Genomic DNA, 22,621 nt, shown 5'->3' on the forward strand with positions numbered 1-22,621 from the left:
CTACAAAGAACTTTCATGGTGAGCCAATAGTTCCCAAAGATGAGCCTATAGACTGGGAAAGTTTTCCTGTTCTCGAACTTAATTTACCAATCTTCAACAAGCTAAAGAATACAAAGACAAGAGCAATCAAGAAGGTCAAGCCTGTGAAACTCATAACCAAAACCTTAACCAAAGTTAAACCAATTGTCAACAAGGGAGATCTTCTATACATCTGTGATATAAAGGAATTTTCAGACATCAATCTCTACATGGATGAATTAGAAGAAGTGAGGGGAATTGATGCTCACAGGAATCTCCCTGAAAGACTTGTGTTCAAATACAAGGGAGGGAAAGAGTTCACATGCCCCCTTCACAGAATTCTTCAAGAAAGTTTTTCTGTTTTGATAAAGATCTTCTCATCCTTCAAGAAAAATTTTGGATTCAATGTGACAGCCGAGAAATTGGTTCTAAAGAAGATAAAAGAACTCAGGAGCAATAAAGCCTCAAATGCACCTCCAAGAACTCTATTCATTCCCTTTTCAGGAAATACAGTGCACTTGAGGCCTTACTGGATGATGGAATTCATGGATGACAAAAGTGTTAGAAGATTCTTCAAATTGGAGGACCAGTTAAGCATCTCAAGCAATGAGACTCTATTGGAAATGCAAGAAAAGATGGATCTTTCAAATGCTGAAGAATTTGAATTTCCAGACAACTCCAAAATCAAATAGAAGAAAACAACTGGAAGCTTGGAAAGAAATCAAGACAATCAAGGAAATAGAAAACATCTGCTCAGACTAGAGGAGCACCTTGATAATGATTATGAGAACTCTTTGTGCACTTTAATTTGTTCAATTTTCAAATAAATTGTAGCATTTATTAGTTTTATCTACCATAATTCAATCTGTACATTTAGGGTGTTTTGTTATCATCAAGTTTCTCTTAATTTATGGCTACAATTACAGTAGATATAAATTAGGGGAGATTGTTAGGAATATGTTGTGAACTTGATGATAAGTTGAACAAAACACCTTAGTAGATTTAACTTAGTGATTTTGAAGCTCTCGGCGGATATTTTAATATAGTCCCGACGGATGAACTTTATAGCCCCGACGGATGACAATTTGACATCCATCGAGAGTGTAGCTTATGTAACAATAAGTATTGTAGCACATTTCTACAAACAACAATGTTTTAGTTGAGTAGATGTTGTAGGATTCTTTGAGTCATGTTGACAACTAGATTGATATGCAGAATAGGTTGGCTAATTGTAAATATAAGATGTCTTGTAATTCTGTATAAGTGAAATATAGTCAAGTGATAAAAAGACTCCCGACGGATGATCTACAAAGGCTCCCGACAGATAATCAACAAGACTTTCGATGGATGATCGACACAGTCCCAACGGATGATAATATTCAAATTAGCAGTTGACAGTGACAACACAGTCACATGCGTCGGGTGTTTGTAAATGGAATGTGGCAGCCTAATTGCAGGATTTAGAGAACAAAGAAGCATTACCATTTCCATGCAATTATGAAGATATTCAAAGATGCTGGATAGAGTAATATAGCAGCATGAAGTTAGACTAGATTTAGTTTGTCTTATTGTCTTTTCTTACTATCATGTAACTTGGCGATATGTAAACCAAGTGTAGCAAGTAGAAAAACTTAACTGAGTAAGCATTATTTTCAGAGAGATAGAAAAGGTTGTATTTGTTAAGAATCTCTTTGTAATTTTGTAAGTTCTCTTGTAAGCAGCTGTGTGTTATTCAAGCATCACAGAGTTCTCAACTTTATATATATCTCTCGTGGATAAGTTCAAATCCACCAGAAAGTTTTAAAGCTTTGTGTTTTATTGCTTTGTATTTTGATTTCTATTTTATTCTCATTCCGCACTTCTTGCAAAATCAAACACAATTATATATTAAGTAAGAACATTCTTAAAATCAGAAAAAGAAGCCAGGATTACATTCAACCCCCTTCTGTAATTCTTGTTGCATTGTTTGGGAATAACAATCAATATTCTTGTTAAACTTCGATTTCAATTGACGAGGGACGAAAACTTGCCACTTTTCGAATCTATACTATACTATAATAACCAGAATGGTCTATAATTTATAGTTTAGTTGACCCTCATTTTGGTTATCCCTTTCCATCATGACCGTTGGATCTTCTTTATCATATAATCAGAGCCGTTAGATTCAAATACTAAAAAAAGTACACTTTATAAGTTTTCAGGTTCAAATCTCATCAACAATAAATATTTATATTATTATTTATAAAGATACATATAAGTTCTCATGTTCGAATCATGTTAACAACATTTATATTAGTAAAAAAGTACACTCCACAAGTTGTCAGATTCGAATCACGTCAACAAAAAATATTTATATTATTATTTATAAAGATACATATAAGTTTTAAAAAAATTCATGTTTGAATCTCAACAACAACAAACATTTACATTATTATTTATGAATAAGATCTCATCAACCATATATTATTTATACTTTTTCAACTTAACTTGAAATTATACATAATAAATTATAATTAAATTATCATTATTTAGTATTTAATTGTTTATATAAAATTTCAATAAAATTATATAAAATAAAAATAAAAATATATAAATATTAACCAAGACCCGTGCATCGCACGGGGCGTAAGCTAGTAAGAATAAAATTTCGGTCCCTTGAAATAGTGTGACATAAAGTATAAGATCAACGGTCCCTTTGGAAAGTATATATAATATGTCGGTTATTGAAAACATGTGGCGTAAGGTGTAATTTACGACTACAATAATTAAGATATAAATAATATGTTAAGATTATTTGTTGATTAAGAATTTGGATAATGTAAATTATAGAATATATTGTATGCTTCGATTTGAATATTGTTATAAAATATTTTGTGTGAATCTTTGTACTAAGTTATCAAATATCTTGTTTGATATTATGTGTTAGATGACTAAGTCATTTTTTTGGAAAAAAGAAAATTATTTGAGTAGTTGGACGATAGTGATGTGCTGGACTTTGCAGCTTACTCTTTTAATTTTCAGATTCGATATACGATCGTGTTTGATAGCATATAAGTTCAAGGATCGTAGGTTTGTAGATTGAATTTGTTAGAAAATGAAAAGTTTGAGGCATATTTTATATACGTTCTTGATATGATTTCCGGAAGCTAACACTTGGAGGTTGTTCCTTGATATGAGGACATAAACTTTCATATTTGGATCTAAGACATTTTCTTAATGGAATCCATGAATATATTGAGACAAAGTTGCTTGTTTGAAATGGGTTATGGGGATTTTGTTCCACATTGATATTGTAAAAGAAAGACATTGAGTTTATATAGCATCTTGTGTTAGTGTTATTTACAACTACTAGCATAAGTGGAATGCTTGTGTGGGCTAGTGCTAGTGGAAACTCTTATATTTTTCTTTTATTTTACAAGTTTAATTATTTATATTGATTATTTATTTATTAATATTAAATATATTGAGTAAGGATTATTTTAATCATACTCTGAATATATTTTGTAAGATTAATATTAATTAATCAGGATATAATATAAATAATAAGGAAAAATCATTTTGTTTACTTTTTTTGTTGTGTTACTTGAGATACCACATCGAGTAAAATAGAAGAAGAGCAACTTGAGATGCCTATATATTGAGAGGTATACTTGAGATAAAGATAACACAAGTCTCCGTGCATACCTCGCAAACATATATGAGTTGCATAGGTTTTTTATGGGCCAACTGAGGTGCAAGTCGCCGTTGATAATTGTCGGTTCTGTGGCCAGATTGATCTGATGTTATTTTATCATGGAAGCGATATTGTTGCATTCCATCACGTCTTAAGTGGGGGCAATTATCTCTTCAAGAACAATCAAGTCCTCTTGAAGGGTTTGGCGACTCAGTTGTTGTGTTCTTCTTCTTCTTATCGGAATTTGGAAAGCGATAAGAGATAAGTTTTCTTTACTTTCTTTGTCAGTTACAGTCTTTATAGTTTATTATTGTCTTCGTATTTATTTTGTTAGTTGGTTATTTGGTTATTTGACTTGTTCTTGTTATTATATATATAACTGCCCATTGTTGCTATGTAGTTAGAATTATACCCAACAATCTTGAAGAGATTATAGTTATATATAGTTAATTAACAAGATGGTTAACGAAACTGGTGATGTTCCTAAGACTATTGAAACTGGTTCTGGTTCTGGTAGTACTATTTCTATTGATTGGACTACGTACCGCTTTCCCCAGCCAATTGATTTATCGGGTATGCCTAATAAATTCAGTGGTGGGGTTTCTTTTTCTCGTTGGCAGAAAAAGATGAAGTTCTGGTTAACGGTTAAGGGTCTATGGCCAGTGGAAAAGTATGATCCTCCTGTGTTGGATCAAGAGAAAGCGGAATTTGTTAAGTCTTATGCTTTATGGGCTGAGAAGGATGGGGTGGCTAGGGTAGCCATTTTGGCAGCCTTGGAGAACACTTTGTTCGATGTTTATTCATCAGATGCCTATACTGCTAAAGTCTTAAGGGATAAGCTGGACCAAACCCATAATACTGATTCTCAAGGTCTTGAGAAGTATTATGTGGCTAGGTTTCTTGATTTCAAATTAGTGGATGGGAAATCCATGACTGAACAGGTTCATGAGTTTGAGATGTTGGTTTATGCTTTGGGTGAGTCCAATATGGTCTTGTCTGAGAAGTTTCGAGTGATGTCTGTGACTGAAAAGCTCCCTAAGTCTTGGGAAGAGTTTGCCCTTTCCCTGGAAAGACAGAAAGGAGAGATCACTTGGACTAACTTGATGTTGGACATCTCTGTGCAGGAGCAGCACAAGTCCAAACAAGGACATGTGATGCATGTGGAATATGAGAGCTCAAAGGTGAATGTAGTGACTGTAGGATAAAAAAAGGTAGTCACTAAGAAGGCTAACACTAAACCTGACAAGAGCAAGGACTGTCCAAGTAAGAAAACTAAGAAAGCTGGAGTGGTAGCTCAAGAAAATACTGTGCTTGGACTTGGAACCACGAGTGGGCCAGTAGCTAACATGGTCATTGGTGAGGTTGTTGCCTCTGGAACCAATGACGTGTATGTTACTTACAACCCTGTATTACTTTCCACTTTTCTAACACATGAGTGGTTGATTGATACTGGAGCCAATGCACATATTTGTGCTGATATTAGCTTGTTTGTATCTTATTAAAAGAGTCATGGAGTGACAGTGATGATGGGGAATGTGAGTGCTGCACAAGTGCTTGGAATAGGAAACGTGGACCTGAAGTTTGCTTCCGGGCGGATTCTATCTCTCACTAGAGTGCATCATGTTCCCTCTATTTGTAGAAATATTATAAGTGGAAGTTGTTTAGTTAAGAATGGCTTTGAACTTTCTTTGAAGTATAATAAAGTAGTTATTACTCATACTGGTACATTCTTTGGCAAGGGTTACTTGTCTGATGGTTTATTTATAATAAATGTTGAACCCGTTTTGGGTGGTTTTATTAATGATAGTGTTTCACCTTCTGTTAATTGTGTAGAATCATCTGATTTGTGGCACTTACGACTTGGTCATTTAAATATTGGTGCTCTAAAGAATATGATGAATTTAGAGTTGATTCCAAAGTACGCCATTGATAAGAAATCTAAGTGTCAAGTGTGTGTAACTGCTAAACAAACAAGGAAACCTTTTCATAATGTTGTTAGGGATTCAGACTTGTTAGATTTAGTGCACTCAGATATATGTGAATTTGGTGGTGTGTTGACTAAGGATCACTGTAGATATTTCATTACCTTTAAAGATGATTGTATTAGATATTATTATGTTTATGTGCTTAAACATAAGGATGAAGCACTAGATAAATTTATTATATATAAAAATAAAGATGAGACACAAACTGCAAAGTACTTAAACGTTTGAGATCTGATAGAGGGGGTGAGTATACGAGTACTTTGTTTAATGAATTTTGCGCAAGCAATGGAATAGTTCATGAGGTTACTCCACCATACACACCTAAGTCTAATAGGGTGGCAGAACGAAAGAACAGAACTTTTAAATACATGATTAACAGTATACTAATTAATTATGGGTTTCCTAAGTACATATGGGGAGAGGCTCTGAATACGGCTTGCCATATTCTGAATAGAGTCCCTCTGAAATATATGGACAAGACACCATGTAAATTATGGAGAAATCGTAGAACAAGTTTGAGTTATCTTTGTGTGTGGGGGTGCCTTGCTAAGGTGCTTGTCCCTAAACACATGAAAAAGAAACTTGGTCCGAAAATTGTTGATTGTATCTTTCTGAGCTATCTTGAAACCACAACTGCTATGAGATTTTTAATATTAAAATATGACATAGATGGGATTGTGGCGAATACGATAGTTGAGTTTTGTGATGCAACTTTCTTTCAGAAAGTATTCCCTATGAAGACTGGTATACCTTTGGGTAGTTCTGAGGATAATCCCACTCATACATCGAGTTCTATTCATGATCATGTGGAAAAGATGACAAATGTGAGGGTGGATCCTGGTAGTAGCTCTACTCCTAACGTAGTAGAGGAACCTAGAAGGAGTAAGCGTGCAAAGATAGTCAAGGACTTTGTAAGTGACTTTATCACTTACAACATCGAGGATGAGCCTTTAACTTTCTGTCAAACCATGAATTCTTCGGAGTCAAGGGACTGGAAAGGTGCTATAAGAGTGAAATTGACTCAATTGTTTCAAACGGAATATGGGAGTTAGTTGATCTCCCTCATGGGTGTTCTACCATTAGATGTAAATGGATCTTCAAGAGGAAGCTAAACCCTGATGGCTCAATAGATAAGTACAAGGCTAGGCTAGTTTCTAAGGGCTTTAGGCAAAGGGAAGGCATTGATTATTTTGATACGTATTCTCTAGTTGCCCGAATGACAACAATCAGAATGCTTATTGTATTGGCTTCTGTACATGGTCTTATCAACCATCAAATGGATGTAAAGACAGCTTTTCTTCATGGTGACCTTGAAGAAGAGATTTATATGGATCAGCCTGAGGGATTTGTTGCTTCTGGTAATGAGAGAAAATTTTGTAGACTAGTCAAGTCCATCTATGGCCTTAAACAAGCACCTATAGACTTGCATAAAAAGTTTGATGAAACTGTTTTAGACTTCGAGTTTTTAGTTAATGAAAGTGACAAGTACGTCTACTATAAGGTTAGAGGTAATGATTGTGTGATCGTGTGCTTGTATGTAGATGATATCTTGTTGTTTGGAACCAATATTGAGATTATTAACGAGACAAAGAGTTTCTTGAAAAGGCACTTTGAGATGAAGGATATGGGTAAGGCTAGCCTGATTCTTGGGATCAAGTTGACTCGGTCAACTGATGGAATAACTTTGTCACAGTCTCATTATATAGAGAAATCTATACTTGAGAAGTATGGTTATTCAAATTGTAGAATCGCTAGTACACCATATGATTCAAAAGTTGCCTTAGTCAAGAACAGTTCGAGAATTCATGTGTCTCAGTTAAGGTATTCTCAAATTATTAGGAGTTTGCAATATCTTGCTAATGTGACTAGGCCAGATATTTCTTATTATGTGTCTAAGTTGGCTAGATATACAAGTTGTCCAAAAAAGACTCATTGGGAGGCACTGGATAGAGTTCTTAAATATCTGAATGGAACTATTTTCCTTGGCTTGCATTACCGGAGATTTTCGGGGGTACTCAAGGGGTACAGTGATGCAAGTTGGATAGCTAAGAAATCTGGTTCCAATGGAGTGGCTGGATATGTGTTTACCCTTACGGGTGGAGCAGTGTCCTAGAAGTCTTCTAGACAGACTTTGATTACTCGGTCTACTTTTGTGGCTGAGTTGTGTGCACTTGATGCCACGGGGACGGAGGCTGAATGGTTACATGGACTCATGTCAATGTTACCTGTAGTAAGCAAGCCGTTTCTTGCCATTTCTGTTCATTGTGATAGCTGTACAACTATCGACAAGATCAGAAGTGTGAATTATAATGCTAAAACAAAGAGACACATCCAAGTTAGACTGTGTCTATAAGGGGTCTTGTGTCTGATAGGATTATTGCTATAGAGTTCATAGGAACTCAGGATAATGTAGTTGATTTGCTGACTAAGGGGCTTGAGCATGCTGTAGTCCTTAAGTCGAGCTTGGGGATGGGACTGATAACCCATCATAATTCATCAACAGCGGGAACCCAATACATCTGAGAGGAGATCCCTCGAAGTGTATTCAATGTGGTAACAACAAGTTGTAAGGATGAATTGGTAGTACCTCTACCATATATATTTAGATACTTATGTATCTGAGTCTATCCCCTGTAAACCTTAAGAGGTACTTGAACTGCTAGTTAACAAGAGTTATTTGACCTTTGAATGGGGTCAAGTTGTTTGACGAGATGATAGCAGTACATCTCTGGAGATGCCCAGCTAAGCGAATATAATTGTGTGGTCGCAATTAGAGGAAAAGGGTTATTCCTTGAAACTCGACAAACAGGATCGAGACATGACCATTAACGTCTCAAAGTCATAGATTGGCACCATAACCTTTGACTTGTCGTTGTCTATGGAGTGTGGTTACACCCCACGGATAAAGATTCAAGGTGAAACATTCCATCTGTATCCGGTAGCCATCGAAGTAGAGGACTTAGGAGGGTTCAAACCTGGAAGGGTACCGACTCTGAAAAACATGTCATGTATAAAATCTGGTATGCAATTTAATTATGGATTTGTGGTGGATTGTTAGAAAATGGAAAATTTGAGGCATATTTTATATATGTTCTTGATATGATTTCCGGAAGCTAACACTTGGAGGTTGTTCCTTGACATGAGGACATAAACTTTCATATTTGGATCTAAGACATTTTCTTAGTGGAATCCATGAATATATTGAGACAAAGTTGCTTGTTTGAAATGGGTTATGGGGATTTTGTCCCACATTGATATTGTAAAAGAAAGATATTGAGTTTATATAGCATCTTGTGTTAGTGTTGTTTACAACTACTAGAATAAGTGGAATGCTTGTGTGGCCTAGTGCTAGTGGAAACTCTTATATTTTTCTTTTATATTTCAAGTTTAATTATTTATATTGATTATTTAATTATTAATATTAAATATATTGAGTAAGGAATATTTTAATCATACTCTGAATATATTTTATAATATTAATATAAATTAATCAGGATATAATATAAATAATAAGGAAAACCCATTTTGTTTACTTTTTCTGTTGTGTTACTTGAGATACTACATCGAGTAAAATAGAAGAAGAGCAACTTGAGATGCCTATATATTGAGAGGTATACTTGAGATAAAGATAACACAAGTCTCGTTGCCTATCTCGCAAACATATATGAGTTGCATAGGTTTTTTATGGGCAAATTGAGGTGCGAGTCGCCGTTGATCATTGCTGGTTCTGTGGCCAGATTGATCTGTTGTTATTTTATCCTGAAAGCGATATTGCTGCATTCCATCATAGCTTAACTGGGGGCAATAATCTCTTCAAGAATAGTTAAGTCCTCTTGAAGGGTTTGGCGACTCAGCTTTGTGTTCTTCTTCTTATCAGAATTTGGAAAGCGATAAGAGATAAATTTTCTTTACTTTCTTTTTCAATTACAGTCTTTATAGTTTGTTATTGTCTTCGTGTTTTGTTTCGTTAGTTGGTTATTTGGTTATTTGCCTTGTTCTTGTTATTATATATATAACTGTCTATTGTTGCTGTGTAGTCAGGATTATACCCAAAAGAATTTTAGATCAGCTTTGTTGTTGTTCTTTTGTAAAAACAATCTTTATAATAAATTTTGCATTGATTAAGTGTATGTATATTATATTTGATTTATAATTAATAGTTCGAATAGTCCGGATTATTACATATTAAGATTATAGAGCCCAAGAAAACCAGAAATGGTGATTCCATACTGGCATCTTCGCACATACAAATTCCAGGTAGGGAATTTGATTAAAACCGAAGAAAATTAAAAGAAATTCTTGGAATTAAAAAAAAAAATTCCCCTGCTAAAATTAATTATCTTCTAAATTTTTTAATTTTCTAAATTTGCTAAGCTGTTTTATAAGTCCAAAAGCAAGCAATTGAAATAAAGGGTTGGCAGGGTAGCTGGGAAATCAATCCAAATAGAGGTTAAGGTTAAATTGGAATCGGAGCCTTTCGCCATCTTCAAGAATGATTTGTTGGCCTAAATTTGAATTGATTTTGGTCTAAATTTGTATAACAGTAGCCTGATATGTGGTCAAAATTTAGGTCAAAATATTATTGGCCTCACTATACTATACATCAGTTTAAATGTTTTTAAAATATAATATTAACTTATTAACTTTTACATATTAGTTAATTTATTAATTATATTTTAATATATATAAATTAAATAGTTTTAAGTTATTTTATATTTTCTACTTACTTTAATAGATAATAGTCATGAAATATAATTATACTAAACACCTGTTTGGATAGCGGCATTTCATTTAAAATGCTGAATTTGAATTAAATTTCCTGTTTGGATTGATTAAGGATTTGGATTTGACCCAAATTCCAACTATTTAAAATAAAGTCCATTTACTTAGAATTTGAAATAATAATTTAAAAGGTGTTATTTGAAATTAAAATCTCCGACCGGCTCTCTCCGGTCTCCACCTCTCTCTCTCTCTCCTCGATTTAATCTCTCTCGCTCCTCTCTCTTCTCGATTTAATCTCTCTCGCTCCTCTCTCTTTCCTCTCGACTCTATCTCTCTCAACTCTCCCCGTCTCTGTCTGTCTACTCCATCCCTCTCTTTCGTTCATCCATTTTCGATAGGCGATACCTCCACTTCTAGGTATGGATTTATTTGCATCTATATATAAATACAATAGCTAATTGATTAAGTATTTTATATGAAGCTCTTTTTAGGTTTGGAGCATAACATTGGGTCTTTGAATAATTAGTTTATGTTTTTTATTTTTTATTGCTATTATGTATGATTTTTTTGTAAAATTTAGTTTTTTTTGGACTGCTAATATGTAAAATTTTCCTGTGAAGTGTTGTGTTGAGATTTAAATTAGAGATAATTTCTTAATTCTTATGCTTGTAATTCTATTTTTTGCATTGATTTTGGTTTGTTTTGTTTTTTGGAGTTGGTTTGAGGCCAATGTAGGGGGATTTAGCATTTTGAGCGAAAAATTTGATCCAAGCTATGGCAGCTTTGAGAAACTTCTTCCACCTGCTAAAACTAGCGGGACTACGTTTTAAGAACATACTAGTGATTCCTAGTACAGAGGTATACGTCTGTTCAATACTGATGCAATATTTGTGATTTAGTTTTAGAGGCATTATTATATTTTCGTGTAGAGATAGTCTGCCTAGTGTCCCGATTATAGAAATCTTATGTCTATAGACTGCTGCAGTGCTCTGTTATTTCAAAGTGTGTGATCCATTTGTTCTAGACTTCAAGTTTACAAATTGTAACAAAAAGAATGTATTGTAGTTCAGTTTTAATTTCATTTTATCACCTTTACTAGGTCAGCATATACAATAGCTAGTACATTTGGACTAAAATTGTAACATTTCTGGGAGACCTTAAAAAATAAATTAAAACTATCTTAATTGATCTCACTATTCCAGGGAGGCATTTTCATACTAGTAATACAAATTAATTGCTTGGTGTAATAATGTGTAAGGTGTAGCATGCGATTAAAGTGATACAATAGATTTTCCTGGACATATCTATTAAATTTTAATTTTTCTTTCTTCTCTTTCCTTCGTGAGATTGGAGTATATTGATATATGCATATATGGTGTTATGGAATCTGGAAAGAATGGAGTTGTGATATGATTTAATCTTGATTTTGCATTTAGCATACTGATCTTAGATGTTCAATGATGATAGTAATGGTAGTATATACAAGGAAATATATCATCACTGAAAAAATTATCTTCGCAGAAATTATATTTATGGTGAGACTGATGTATAAATTATGACTTCGATGCAATTCATATTTTCTTGGAACCAACTTCATTCCCAATGATAGCAAGCCTACGCACAGTGGTGCAAAGCCATCAAGCAGTAGAGGTGACCATCGTTTTGCAAGCAAGCAAATAAGTCCCCAAGTTCCTGCAGGAAACTTTGAAGGACAGATCTCGTACAAGTTTAATTTGGTAAACTCGAGAGGTCCTGGGAGGATGGTATGTTCACTCAAATGCCCATCGTCAGATAGAACTGCAGCTCAGAGACCCGGGGATGGATATTTTTCTGTAATTACTTAAAAGCAGTTTTAGACAGTGGACATGGTCTTCCCTTCCTTGCTGGACTTCTAATCAATGGTCTTGCAACCTATGTGTCCAGTTTCACTATTGATCAAGGTAAATATAATATTTTTCCTGTTTTTGCATGCCTTTTTCTATATTGTCCTGTCAACTTGAGGTCTTATAATTTATAGTTTTGGTCACAGCTGATCAGCCATGTCAGGACTATTACATTGTGAAGGAACCGGAAGAAGCAGATTTATTTGGTCTGGATCAGTTTTTGACCGAGGTCAAGAAGGGTAAGAAGGCCTTGGACAAGGTTGGCGTATAATTAGCATTGAAAAAGGTCGTCATTAGATTTGGATTTGAAAATGGTCGGTAGAAATGAGTAGTTTACGAAGATCATGCATCTCCGGAGAATATGTATTTGAAATGTATTTTAAATGTTTTTTGGATGTATTGTTAAATTGAATTTTCAAATGAAATTCTAGTCGTTGCCAAACATTATTGGAATTTGAAATCCAGAATTTGAAATTATTATAGTTACCAAACAGAATATTTTAATTTGAAATTCCTGAATTGAATTCCTAGAATTGAATTCCACTATTTGAAATGAAATTCGCATTTCCAAACGCAATCTAAATTATTTTGATTCAAATATAATACAAACTAGAATATTGAATAATATGATATTTTATATATTATTATTAAAATAATAGTATACAAATAATTGTATGGATACAATTTTGACACAACTCCCTACTTCAAAATCAAAATATAATTATACCATTACACTATAATCATATCTGTAAAAGGGTGATAAAATCGTTGGTTGTAAAAGAATGTGAAGAGAAAGGGCTAACGAATCGTTTTGTAGCAGCAGTGTTGGCAACAATTAGAGTGAAAGGCTTGAAATTGCAGAGCTACAGACTAGAATATAAGATAGTTAGAAATGCAATAAGCCCATGGACCAGAATTAGACTCTACCATTAGCCCAATACACTGCCAAACCAAAATTAGTGCACTTGAGTTCACTCTTAAGGCTCAGTTGTTATACTTTATCACCTTTCTTCACTTTTTCCTCGGTATGGATATTGTATCAACTTTTTTTTAGTGTCATTTCTTAATTGTTCAAATTTACTTCTTGTTGTTGAGTTACTTTTTTTTTTATTCCATGTTTACTTGTTCCTAAAAATTATACATCACCCTCTATTATGACATACTCGGACGCTAAGTCGGAGCCTTCATGAATTTCCTTATTTTGCAAAAAATAGTGGCATAGTCTATGTACAACTTACAAGTTTCTGTGTATGCCAATCAACGTTTTGTGCCCCGATTCAGATGGGTTGTTCCTGATGAGGTGATCTCAATAATGGGCAAAATGTAAAGGTTTTCTTGTGCCTATTGGTTGTTGCAGCACATGAATTAAGAGCACCAGTGAATAAAAAAATAAGGCATAGGTTTGCTTAATAACACCTCGTCTTTAATAAGGTTTATGTTCCGTAGTTCATCGGAAAACAGTAACAAGAACTGTATCTAATGAACACAACTAAAATGGACATTGATTGTTTCAGAAGAATATAAACAAAAAAAAATCAGCAAACAATACAAAAAACTGTCTGCTCTGCAAAACTATATTCTGTGTGTTCTGCGACAAACTACTTTTGTGTGTTGCAACTATTAGTTCATTCGGAGTTTACTGTTTAATTTCACAGAAAAAGACATTAGTTTGTTAGGGAACATGCTATGAAGACACAAATACACACATCCAGGCAATTAACAGATATAAAGAGATTTGTCCAAGCCAAAAGTTGGTCATTAGTTCCAAAAGGTGTCTTTGTAAGAAAAAACGTAAGGGAGGGGAAGGGGAACAAATAAGAGAAGGTAATTGTTTGATCAGCAGCATTGACCACGGACTCACGCTTCTGCAGAAGATTTAACTCTCAGTCTGCTCCCTTAGCCTCCGGATGGTACTCCTAACTGTCACAGCAGCAGCAGTGCTGACAGAATCACAAAAAGTAAAGCATTAGAACATGGAAATTAAATAAGAAACTGTTTGGAGGGTCAATATAGTTAATATATGCTTTAAAACCAATTGTACTTCAATGTATAAGCACCGCCTGCTTTGACCTTGCCACAATCTTTACATCCCCAGATGCCAACAGCCTTCCTCTTCACTGCATACTGTGCAACAAGAAACATTAAGATTAGACCTTGCACCACATAATAGTAGATTAAGCGTCAAGGGTTCTTTTCTGGATAAACTCGAGGATAAGAGAGACAAACCTTTCCACAAAATTCACAGAAATATCTGCTGTGTTGTGAAACCTCCATTTTTTTAATCTGCTTGCGTAAACTGGCACCATAACGGGTACCTAAATTAAACAATAACTTATAACTAAGCTAAAAAAAAGAGATATAGATAGATGGAAACCATGAGAAGCATCACAGTACATTAAATAAGTAAACTTCAAGTCTACAAAATAGAAAGCAGAACCAAGCAAAAGGTGCAGAAAGCTTTCACTATCTTGTGCCATAAGGATAAATAAAAATTCAACCGATGGCCTATGTTATGCGGACTCTTCATTTTTCCTCAAGCACCCATGTTGGACACTTGACACTCGAACATGGACAATCAAGACTTCGATGTTTATTTTAGGCCAAAAAACATATAAATTTTTCAAGATATTGCCGAGTCTGACACTTGGACATGTATCCATATTGGATTCCTCTAACCGAGTCCCGGTAACAAACCGCATGCAGCTCCATGATTTAGAACCATATGCATGTCAGATTTTAACAAAGAAGTTATACTGGATGTACTTTGCATTGCATGATTACAACAGGTCAGTGATTAGCCACTACTACATCAAGTTATCCAAAATAAGCATATAAGAGTTGTGCACTTCTATGTGCTAACATTAACCTCAAGTACAAGTTTCACCCAACAACAAAAAACTGTTTCTGAAATGCCTATCTAACATACATAATCAGAAACAATCACTTACTAAAGGCTACATTAAATAAGTAACTTAAACATACCATATTTTCCAACAATACCCGCCTTCTTGGTTCTCTTAGTCTACAATGTGATTAGGGAAAATACAATGAGAATGAGAAGTTAAGATAGGATTTTGCAAAATGAACAACATTATAGCGATAAATAAAAATTGACACGTGAAAATATTTGACAGGTACTCTGTTGTAGAGCCTAAACTTACAAAAGTATGAGTGACTGCACCTTCAGCCACATTGGTGGCTGCAGGGTGCAATTGACTCCAACAAACTTGCAATGGTATATAAATGCTTAAATTTAATGTTGACCCTGCATAGTTTTTAATCTTAACCAATTGAATTAACAAACTTAAACCTATTAATTAATCTATTGCACACTCCATATTTCTTACCGAATAAATTTACAACATACACAAACATTTCACACTAAACGATCAAAATTAAATTTTACATTTCAAATTCAAGAAGTGAGCCTATCAGTTAAATCATCGAACTTCAAAGTTTTTTAATCTTCACTATGAACATTTTATGATTAATCCCCTGCACCACCACCATAAAAGCTAAGGAAGACAGAGTCAACATGACTAGTTTGAGTACCCATTGGAGCATACAAGGTCTAAAGACGCGACTACAACCCTTATTAAAAATACAGCAGCTGCTCTTGAGTCTTGACACAGGGGAAGGACACTAATGCAGTCCATAATGATCGAAACTTATCGAACTGAGATGACTGTCTAATCAAACAAATTTGATTTCTTTAATTACAGATCATTTACAACTTATAAACCAATTATCAAAATTAATCAAAAAATCTGAAATATTTACAGTATGTATTCACAATTAAATCACAAATAATCAATTTTTTTTAACATTTCCAGACTTAAAATTTAAACAACCACTGTGACATTCATTAACAATTACACACACATGACACACACAGAGAGAGAGAGAGAAGCAACAAAATTATACATTAAACAGATATAAACACATATACGAACAGAAACAAACAGAGCATACTGCAAGGGTGAGAAAGTACCATGAGGTGGAAACGATGTAGCTGAGGCAACAAACCCTAATTTCTGTAAATAATTTGTAAGTGAGCCAGCTATATGGACTAAATATGTATGGCTCTGTCTGTCTGTGTTTGTGGTAGGCTTTTGGCAAAGCCCAGTTCATCAAAGTTTGAGATTCATGTTATTTTATTTAATTTAAGATCCGGCCCACATTTGTAAACTGCCCCAAATTGAAAAAAAAAAGACTTTTAAAAAAAATAAACAAAAAAAAAGACTTAGGGCTCATTTCTTAAATCTGAATAAGATTTTCGGGATAGTTAAGATTTCTGGACGAGTGATATTTGAATCATAAATGAATGGGATCGTTTGATAAACAAATTTTATATTTTTGAATGATGAAATCTACTTATCATTTCTTTTCAAATTTGGTTAAAATTTAATTGATCCAACCTAATAATAATAATAATAAAATTATAATATGAATTGTCTAAAGTTATTATAATTTTTAACATAATAATGTTAAATGTAAATAAATTAATTAAATATTTTGAAAGGAAAAGTTAATTTGCGGTGTTAAATTATATTTATTTATTTAATTACGTACTTAGACATTTAGTGGTCATATAATAAAATAAAAAAATCTGCAATTAAATAAAGGATGTTACAAAAGAAAGATTAAACATTTTTTATTCCAAAATAAATGCTAATGAAAATTTTGCAAGCATTATACATAAGGCAGCTTAGAATATCACGTGAATAAACTATTCAGATAAAAAATAAAGGGGCAATGGTCCAGAAGATTTTTCCCGATCGTCCAGATTTTCCAAAGTTACTCAGCCTACTCAAACAATCTGAACAACAACCTATAGAATAGTTCAGTTCATCCCCTCCCGTTCACCTGTTAACAAATGACCCCTTAGAGTTCATTTGTTAAATTTAAATAATAATTTCTGAATGGTTAAATACTAAACGAATAATAAATCTGAATGTTGAATAAGTGATATTGTTTGTTAAATTAATATAAAAAATTCTGAGTGATTAAATTAACAAATACTAAATTCATAATATTTAATTAATTTACTTCATAAGTTTATCATGCTCTATATTATACACTTTGTTAATTTATTACGTTGTTTCCATCTGATATCAGTAATCATTGTAATGATAATCAAAAGAATTAAAAAAAATAAAAATTATTTTTTTGACTAAAAACTTATGTGAGAAGTTATTGTCAGATATAATGTATTTTATGTGTTAAGAAAAGATAATTGAGTTTAAACTAGTGAAAATAATAAGATAAGTAGGCTGTAAAAATTGATGACTAATTCTACTCTATTTTTAGTGAGGCGATTAAAAATAATAGAACAGAGATGATTTGTGAAAGCCATGAATGGTTCCGACACAGAGTAAGAAAACCTTGCATCACACATAAGGTAGTTTACTAGATATCACTTACAGGTAAGTCCCCTTCAAGTCAATGCCTTCTTCGGCCCTCACCTTTATCTCGCCCTTTTGCTAAGACTACAATTTTTTTATTGATTCATCCAAAAATTATCGAGAAGATTATGACACTACGTGAAAAACTGGAATAGACATCACACTTTTTACATCAGTTACAAAAAAATCGATGTAAAAACAATTTTTGACATCAATTGCTCTCAAACCGATGTGAAACAACATTATTCACATCAGTTTCATGGCCGACCGTTGTATATAACTGCTTTTTAAAAAATTAAAAAAACACGAAACAAATTGTTCCCCCTTTACAACTAAAAAAACACGGGGGAAATTTTTACTTAAACAAAATTCATTTCCCCCCTTCTCTCTCACTGCTCTCCCTCACCGGCCTCTCTCTCTCGGTACATTCTCCCTCCCCGACTTCTCTCTCTCTCTCTCTCCATCTCCGTCTCCATCTCTCACCTCTCAACTATCACTCTCCCCTCTCTTTCACCTCTACCCGTAACAAGCCCTAAAACAAAGTTAAACCTTCTAATTACAGATCGAGCAAGAAGGTTGACATGCAGCCCTGAGAAGTGTTCATACAACCCGAATCAAGCAACTTTTACACAAATCGAGCTCTGTTTCACCGAAATCGAACCCTAATTTGTAAGTGTATTTTCAATTAAATTTGATTTTTTGGGACTTTAGGTTAGTGTGTGTGTGTCTTATAGTTAGATTATTACTGAATTTGTGTATCTTTGTGAATTGATGTGTATGCATTATTTTTACTTGTGTGAAATGGGCTTTGTTGATATATTTGTGCTAATGTTATTTAAAATGATTGTAATCCTCTTTCTTTTTTGATTGTATGTTTTAAAATGTGTATGTATTTTAGTAATCCTCTTTCTGTTTTGATTGTCTGTTTGTGCTGATATGGGGCTTTATAATTTTTTTTATTTATATAAACTGTGCAATTTATGGATGGCAATTGTGTTGTGTATGAGCTTGAGAACAAGTTCACAAGCTTAATTAGATATTTGTTAAAAAAGGTATAAAATTAGTGAAATATAGAAGAGATGTTAATGATTTTGAGGATATGTGTTGTCCAGTTTGTGGCGACGATACCGTAGCCAAGTATTTACCTTATACCAAGAAAATACCAAGAAAATGTGTTTTCAAGGCCCCTGCCAAAGAATATTTCACATAACCAGATAAACTTAGTTTTCCTATTACATTGACTTGTTACTTAATTCTATTATAGTATGATATCAATCCTGTAGTTTGTATCATGAATTCTCACCCCAAGGACTTGAGAGTTCTCCGGTATTTCTAAATGTATATGTTGATGTCTTTATCAGGATTTTAATTTTGTGGAGTTAGATGAAGTTCGAAAATATTATTGTCATGGCCACCATGGCGTTGATAAGGAAGGAAGACATGTTTACATCGAAAGAGTAGGTAAAGTTGACGCAAGTAAGCTTATGCATGTGACAACTTGGGATCGCCTGGAGAAGTATCATGTGCAGGACTTTGAAAAAAAGGTTTTAATAAAGTTTCCAGCATGCTCGATATCTGCAAGAAGGAATATAGATTCAAGTCATTTTAGATGTTCAAGGAGCGGTATTTTCCTTTTCATTATTTATACAGAAATACATAGCCAAGTTTTAGTGTTGTTACATTAGCTTTTTTATCACATGCTTTTGGTATCTTCTCATTCAAGACCCAAATAAGTTTGCTGGTTCTATCGGAGACGTTATGGATAAGATGAGGTTGATCGACACGAAATATTATCCTGAAGTATATAATATAAGAAATTCTGTCAAGTGGTCTGTAATCATTACGTGATTTTAATCTGTTTTCGGATATTTATTGTAAAAAAAATTTATGCAGACACTTCATCAGATGTTTATTATAAATGCTGGTCATGTCTTTTGGATGGCCTGGAATATCATTTGTAAAAGATACGTTGATCCTAAAACCCTCACCAAAATTCAGGCATGTAGGGGAGTTCATTTCTTTCAAATGTTAAACTGCTAGAATAATTTTTTTTCCCCATATATCTTGTTCTCTCTCATTGTATAACTTATATGTTTCGTTGTCGTCAGGTTCTTGGCAAAAAATATCAGAACAAATTGCTTGAGGTGATAGACAAGAGGTAACTTACATATAATCCTGGTTGCATATGTTGTTTGTCCAACTTCTTCACATTTAGTAGTCTAATCATTCTTCACCTACTGCGGATACTTGTTGTTAGCGAGTTACCAGAGTTTCTAGGTGGTTGTTGTACGTGTATGGATCAATGAGGCTGTTTAAGATCCGATAAAGGGCCATGGAATGATCCTAATGTATTAAAGGTAAGGAGACACTCTTTCCATATTTGTATTTCTTAATTTGGTATATTCCAAACCTCATATTATTTTTCATACACATGGATCAGTGCATTGAGGAACAAAGTTCTAGACATATAGGAAGCACAGTAAAAGGTGATTTTACAATAACAGGTAGGGGCAACCTCTGTTATCCACAGGTATGCTTTACTTTACCATGTTACTTTGTGCTCGCTAAAAACTTCTACTCTTTTTTTTACTACTGGGAGATTTTGAATATTAAAATTGAAATAATGGTGCTAAGGTGATAGGGAAGGGCATATCCATGACCGAGTCAGGAGCTGTAGGTCCGGAGATCACTGATCCTAAAAAGAAGAAGCAGCTTCCAGAACAAAAACTGATACCTGCAAGGGATCAAGTATGATCATCATTATAAATAATGAACTTTTGTTAATCATTGAGGCATATTAAGCTAATTAATTCCTTCAAGGGGATATGAAAGGCTTTCTGAAGCTAAGTATGCTTCAATTTGTTCTCATTCAGTTAAAATGCTTATAAAAATTGTTGTTAGTGCAAGTGGTTAGGACTGTCTGCCAGGATGAGGGCCTCCCTGACTATGAGGTTGATTTGTTGTATCGGACTATTAATGAAAAAGCGAAGGCAGGAGAATCTCTTCAAGTATCCCACACTTCGAAAGGTCAGAAAACTATCCCCTTGAGTTTTCATTATTTTATTTTGCTGTTTATTGTTATCATATAATTTCTACTGTATACAATTCTTATAGATTGTGAAGCTAGCATCTGAACTTGTGGGTATGCTCATGTGCGTATAAGGCTTAAAATAGTTTTAAATGCAACTTGTACCACAACCAATTCAATCACCACTATAATCAAGCCTCAAGATGTTGTGTTTACAACGTATTTACCCCCCCCCCCTTTGCAATGGTTTTCTAGCACACTTCGTACAAAGTTGAGTACTTCCTTCAAAATAAATAAATAAATAAGCTTCATGTAGAGAAAAGTCTTGTATCTGCACTAGTGAGCGAGAAATTCAACTATGCATGATGGCTATGTACATGATACTTAAAAGTCTCTTATCCGCACTAGTGAGTGAGAAATTTGATGATTCTGAAGAAAGATCTCCAATTATCCCAACATTAACACCGCACGCTTTTTAGTTTTATGTAATGCCTGATGAGCCATTGCCCATGCTGTAAATGTTCATCATTGTTCAATTCAGCCGGGTTTTCCGTCTATAGTATAGACCATATTATACATTTTAAAAATCTTACAATGCTATGCAGAAGGGCTTCATATTTTACATTTTAAATTTTTTACAATGGTATGCAGAAGGGCTTCATTTGCCAAGAGCATCAGCATTGAGAAGACTTCTTGCTTCATTCTATACTGCACTTATTTTCGTCTACATGGGAATTTTCCCTTTTATCTGCTCAATAATATCTCAGATGAACAGGATATGTGCACCTGCAATTTCAGCCCTGAAATCTTTAACACGGACTCGTGATTTAGTAGATATCGAAGAACGTTATGATCCCCAAACTACTGACTCCTTTGGAGAAAAGAGGCACTCTGATCCTGTCCCAAAAATTCATGAGCTAGAGAGAAAGGTAAACTTGTTGCTGGACAGGTCAAGCTCAATGCCAAGAAAGAGAGATGATTTACTAAATGCTGCTGTCCGCCGTGTGGATGCATTAGAAGCTCAACGAAAGGATATATTGGTTTGGAGGAAGATGAAGTACGGGTTTCTTGCTATCTCTGAAATTTAGTATAGTATTGCACTTATTTTTTTAAACATTTTTATTTCTTCATTTTTTAACAGATCAAAGCAGCGTGGTATAGTACCACGCTTTGCTGGAAATGACTTGCGTAATTAGACTAGTTATGGCAGATCATGAATTATGGATATTCAGTCTGACTTGTTTAAATGATTGTTATAACTTTTGTTGGATGATTTGCAAGTTATTATATAAGTTTTGTTGCATTTCCGTGCTTGTTTGGTGCTTGATATATAGCTAAAAAGCTTTTAGTAGTTCAGTTTTGGTTTGCGATTAGTCAATTTCAGTTTTGATAGTTTTGGTTTGCGATTGGTTTGGTTTGTGATTGGTTTGCGATTGGTAATTTTTGGCTAGTTGAATATGTGAATAATACACATCACTGAAAATGTAAAAACCGATGTCTATGCTAATAAAAAATAACAGGCATATTGTGTTCTTTTGTACCCAAAACTGATGTATATACAACTCAATAACATCAGGCAAAGCAATTCCAAACTGATGTTAAATCAAATAAACAACAGTTTTGAACCGATGTCTTTGATTTTAACATAAATTATATACTTTAGACAACGGTTCAAAACCGATGTATTTGACCTTAAGAAAGATTATATACTTTTTACATCGGTTACTAACTGATGTGTAAAATGTGTTTTAACGTCGGTTGAATGAACAACCGTTGTAAAGTATAGACATCGGCTAAAAATCGATGTCTATGTTAATCTTTAACATCAGTTTTTAAACGGGGGTGATGTTAATAGTCTTAATAAACATCATTTTTAAAAAAAACGGATGTGGAAAGCTATGTTTTAC

At 33.8% G+C, this 22,621-nt stretch overlaps 2 protein-coding genes and 1 long non-coding RNA gene across 4 annotated transcripts; 2 read left to right on the forward strand and 1 right to left on the reverse strand.

The window, feature by feature from the left end:
* Window positions 1–10,597: 10,597 nt before the first annotated feature.
* Window positions 10,598–12,741, forward strand: LOC141689000 (uncharacterized). Of its 2 annotated transcripts, none has more exons than XR_012562212.1 (4): window positions 10,598–10,815; window positions 11,114–11,256; window positions 11,920–12,338; window positions 12,428–12,741. It is a non-coding gene; the product is annotated as an uncharacterized LOC141689000 (long non-coding RNA). The 2 variants fall into 2 exon arrangements; XR_012562213.1 differs by having other exon boundaries at window positions 10,599–10,815; window positions 12,008–12,338.
* Window positions 12,742–14,015: 1,274 nt separating this feature from the next.
* LOC141693719 (large ribosomal subunit protein eL43) lies at window positions 14,016–16,388 on the reverse strand. Its single transcript, XM_074498879.1, has 5 exons — window positions 16,273–16,388; window positions 15,264–15,303; window positions 14,508–14,596; window positions 14,323–14,405; window positions 14,016–14,221 (listed from the first exon to the last, which is right to left on the reverse strand). Exons 1-5 carry the CDS (start codon window positions 16,273–16,275, stop codon window positions 14,158–14,160), a joined length of 279 nt encoding a protein of 92 aa, XP_074354980.1. The 5' UTR covers window positions 16,276–16,388; the 3' UTR covers window positions 14,016–14,157.
* Window positions 16,389–18,666: 2,278 nt separating this feature from the next.
* Window positions 18,667–20,440, forward strand: LOC141690720 (phosphatidylinositol/phosphatidylcholine transfer protein SFH5-like). Its single transcript, XM_074495496.1, has 7 exons — window positions 18,667–18,738; window positions 19,048–19,230; window positions 19,580–19,684; window positions 19,795–19,844; window positions 20,004–20,043; window positions 20,127–20,216; window positions 20,321–20,440. The coding sequence occupies exons 1-7, from the start codon at window positions 18,667–18,669 to the stop codon at window positions 20,438–20,440; spliced, it is 660 nt and encodes a 219-aa protein (XP_074351597.1).
* Window positions 20,441–22,621: the final 2,181 nt, after the last annotated feature.

Source organism: Apium graveolens, chromosome 10, assembly GCF_009905375.1.
Source record: "Apium graveolens cultivar Ventura chromosome 10, ASM990537v1, whole genome shotgun sequence".
NCBI classification, from domain to species: domain Eukaryota; kingdom Viridiplantae; phylum Streptophyta; class Magnoliopsida; order Apiales; family Apiaceae; genus Apium; species Apium graveolens.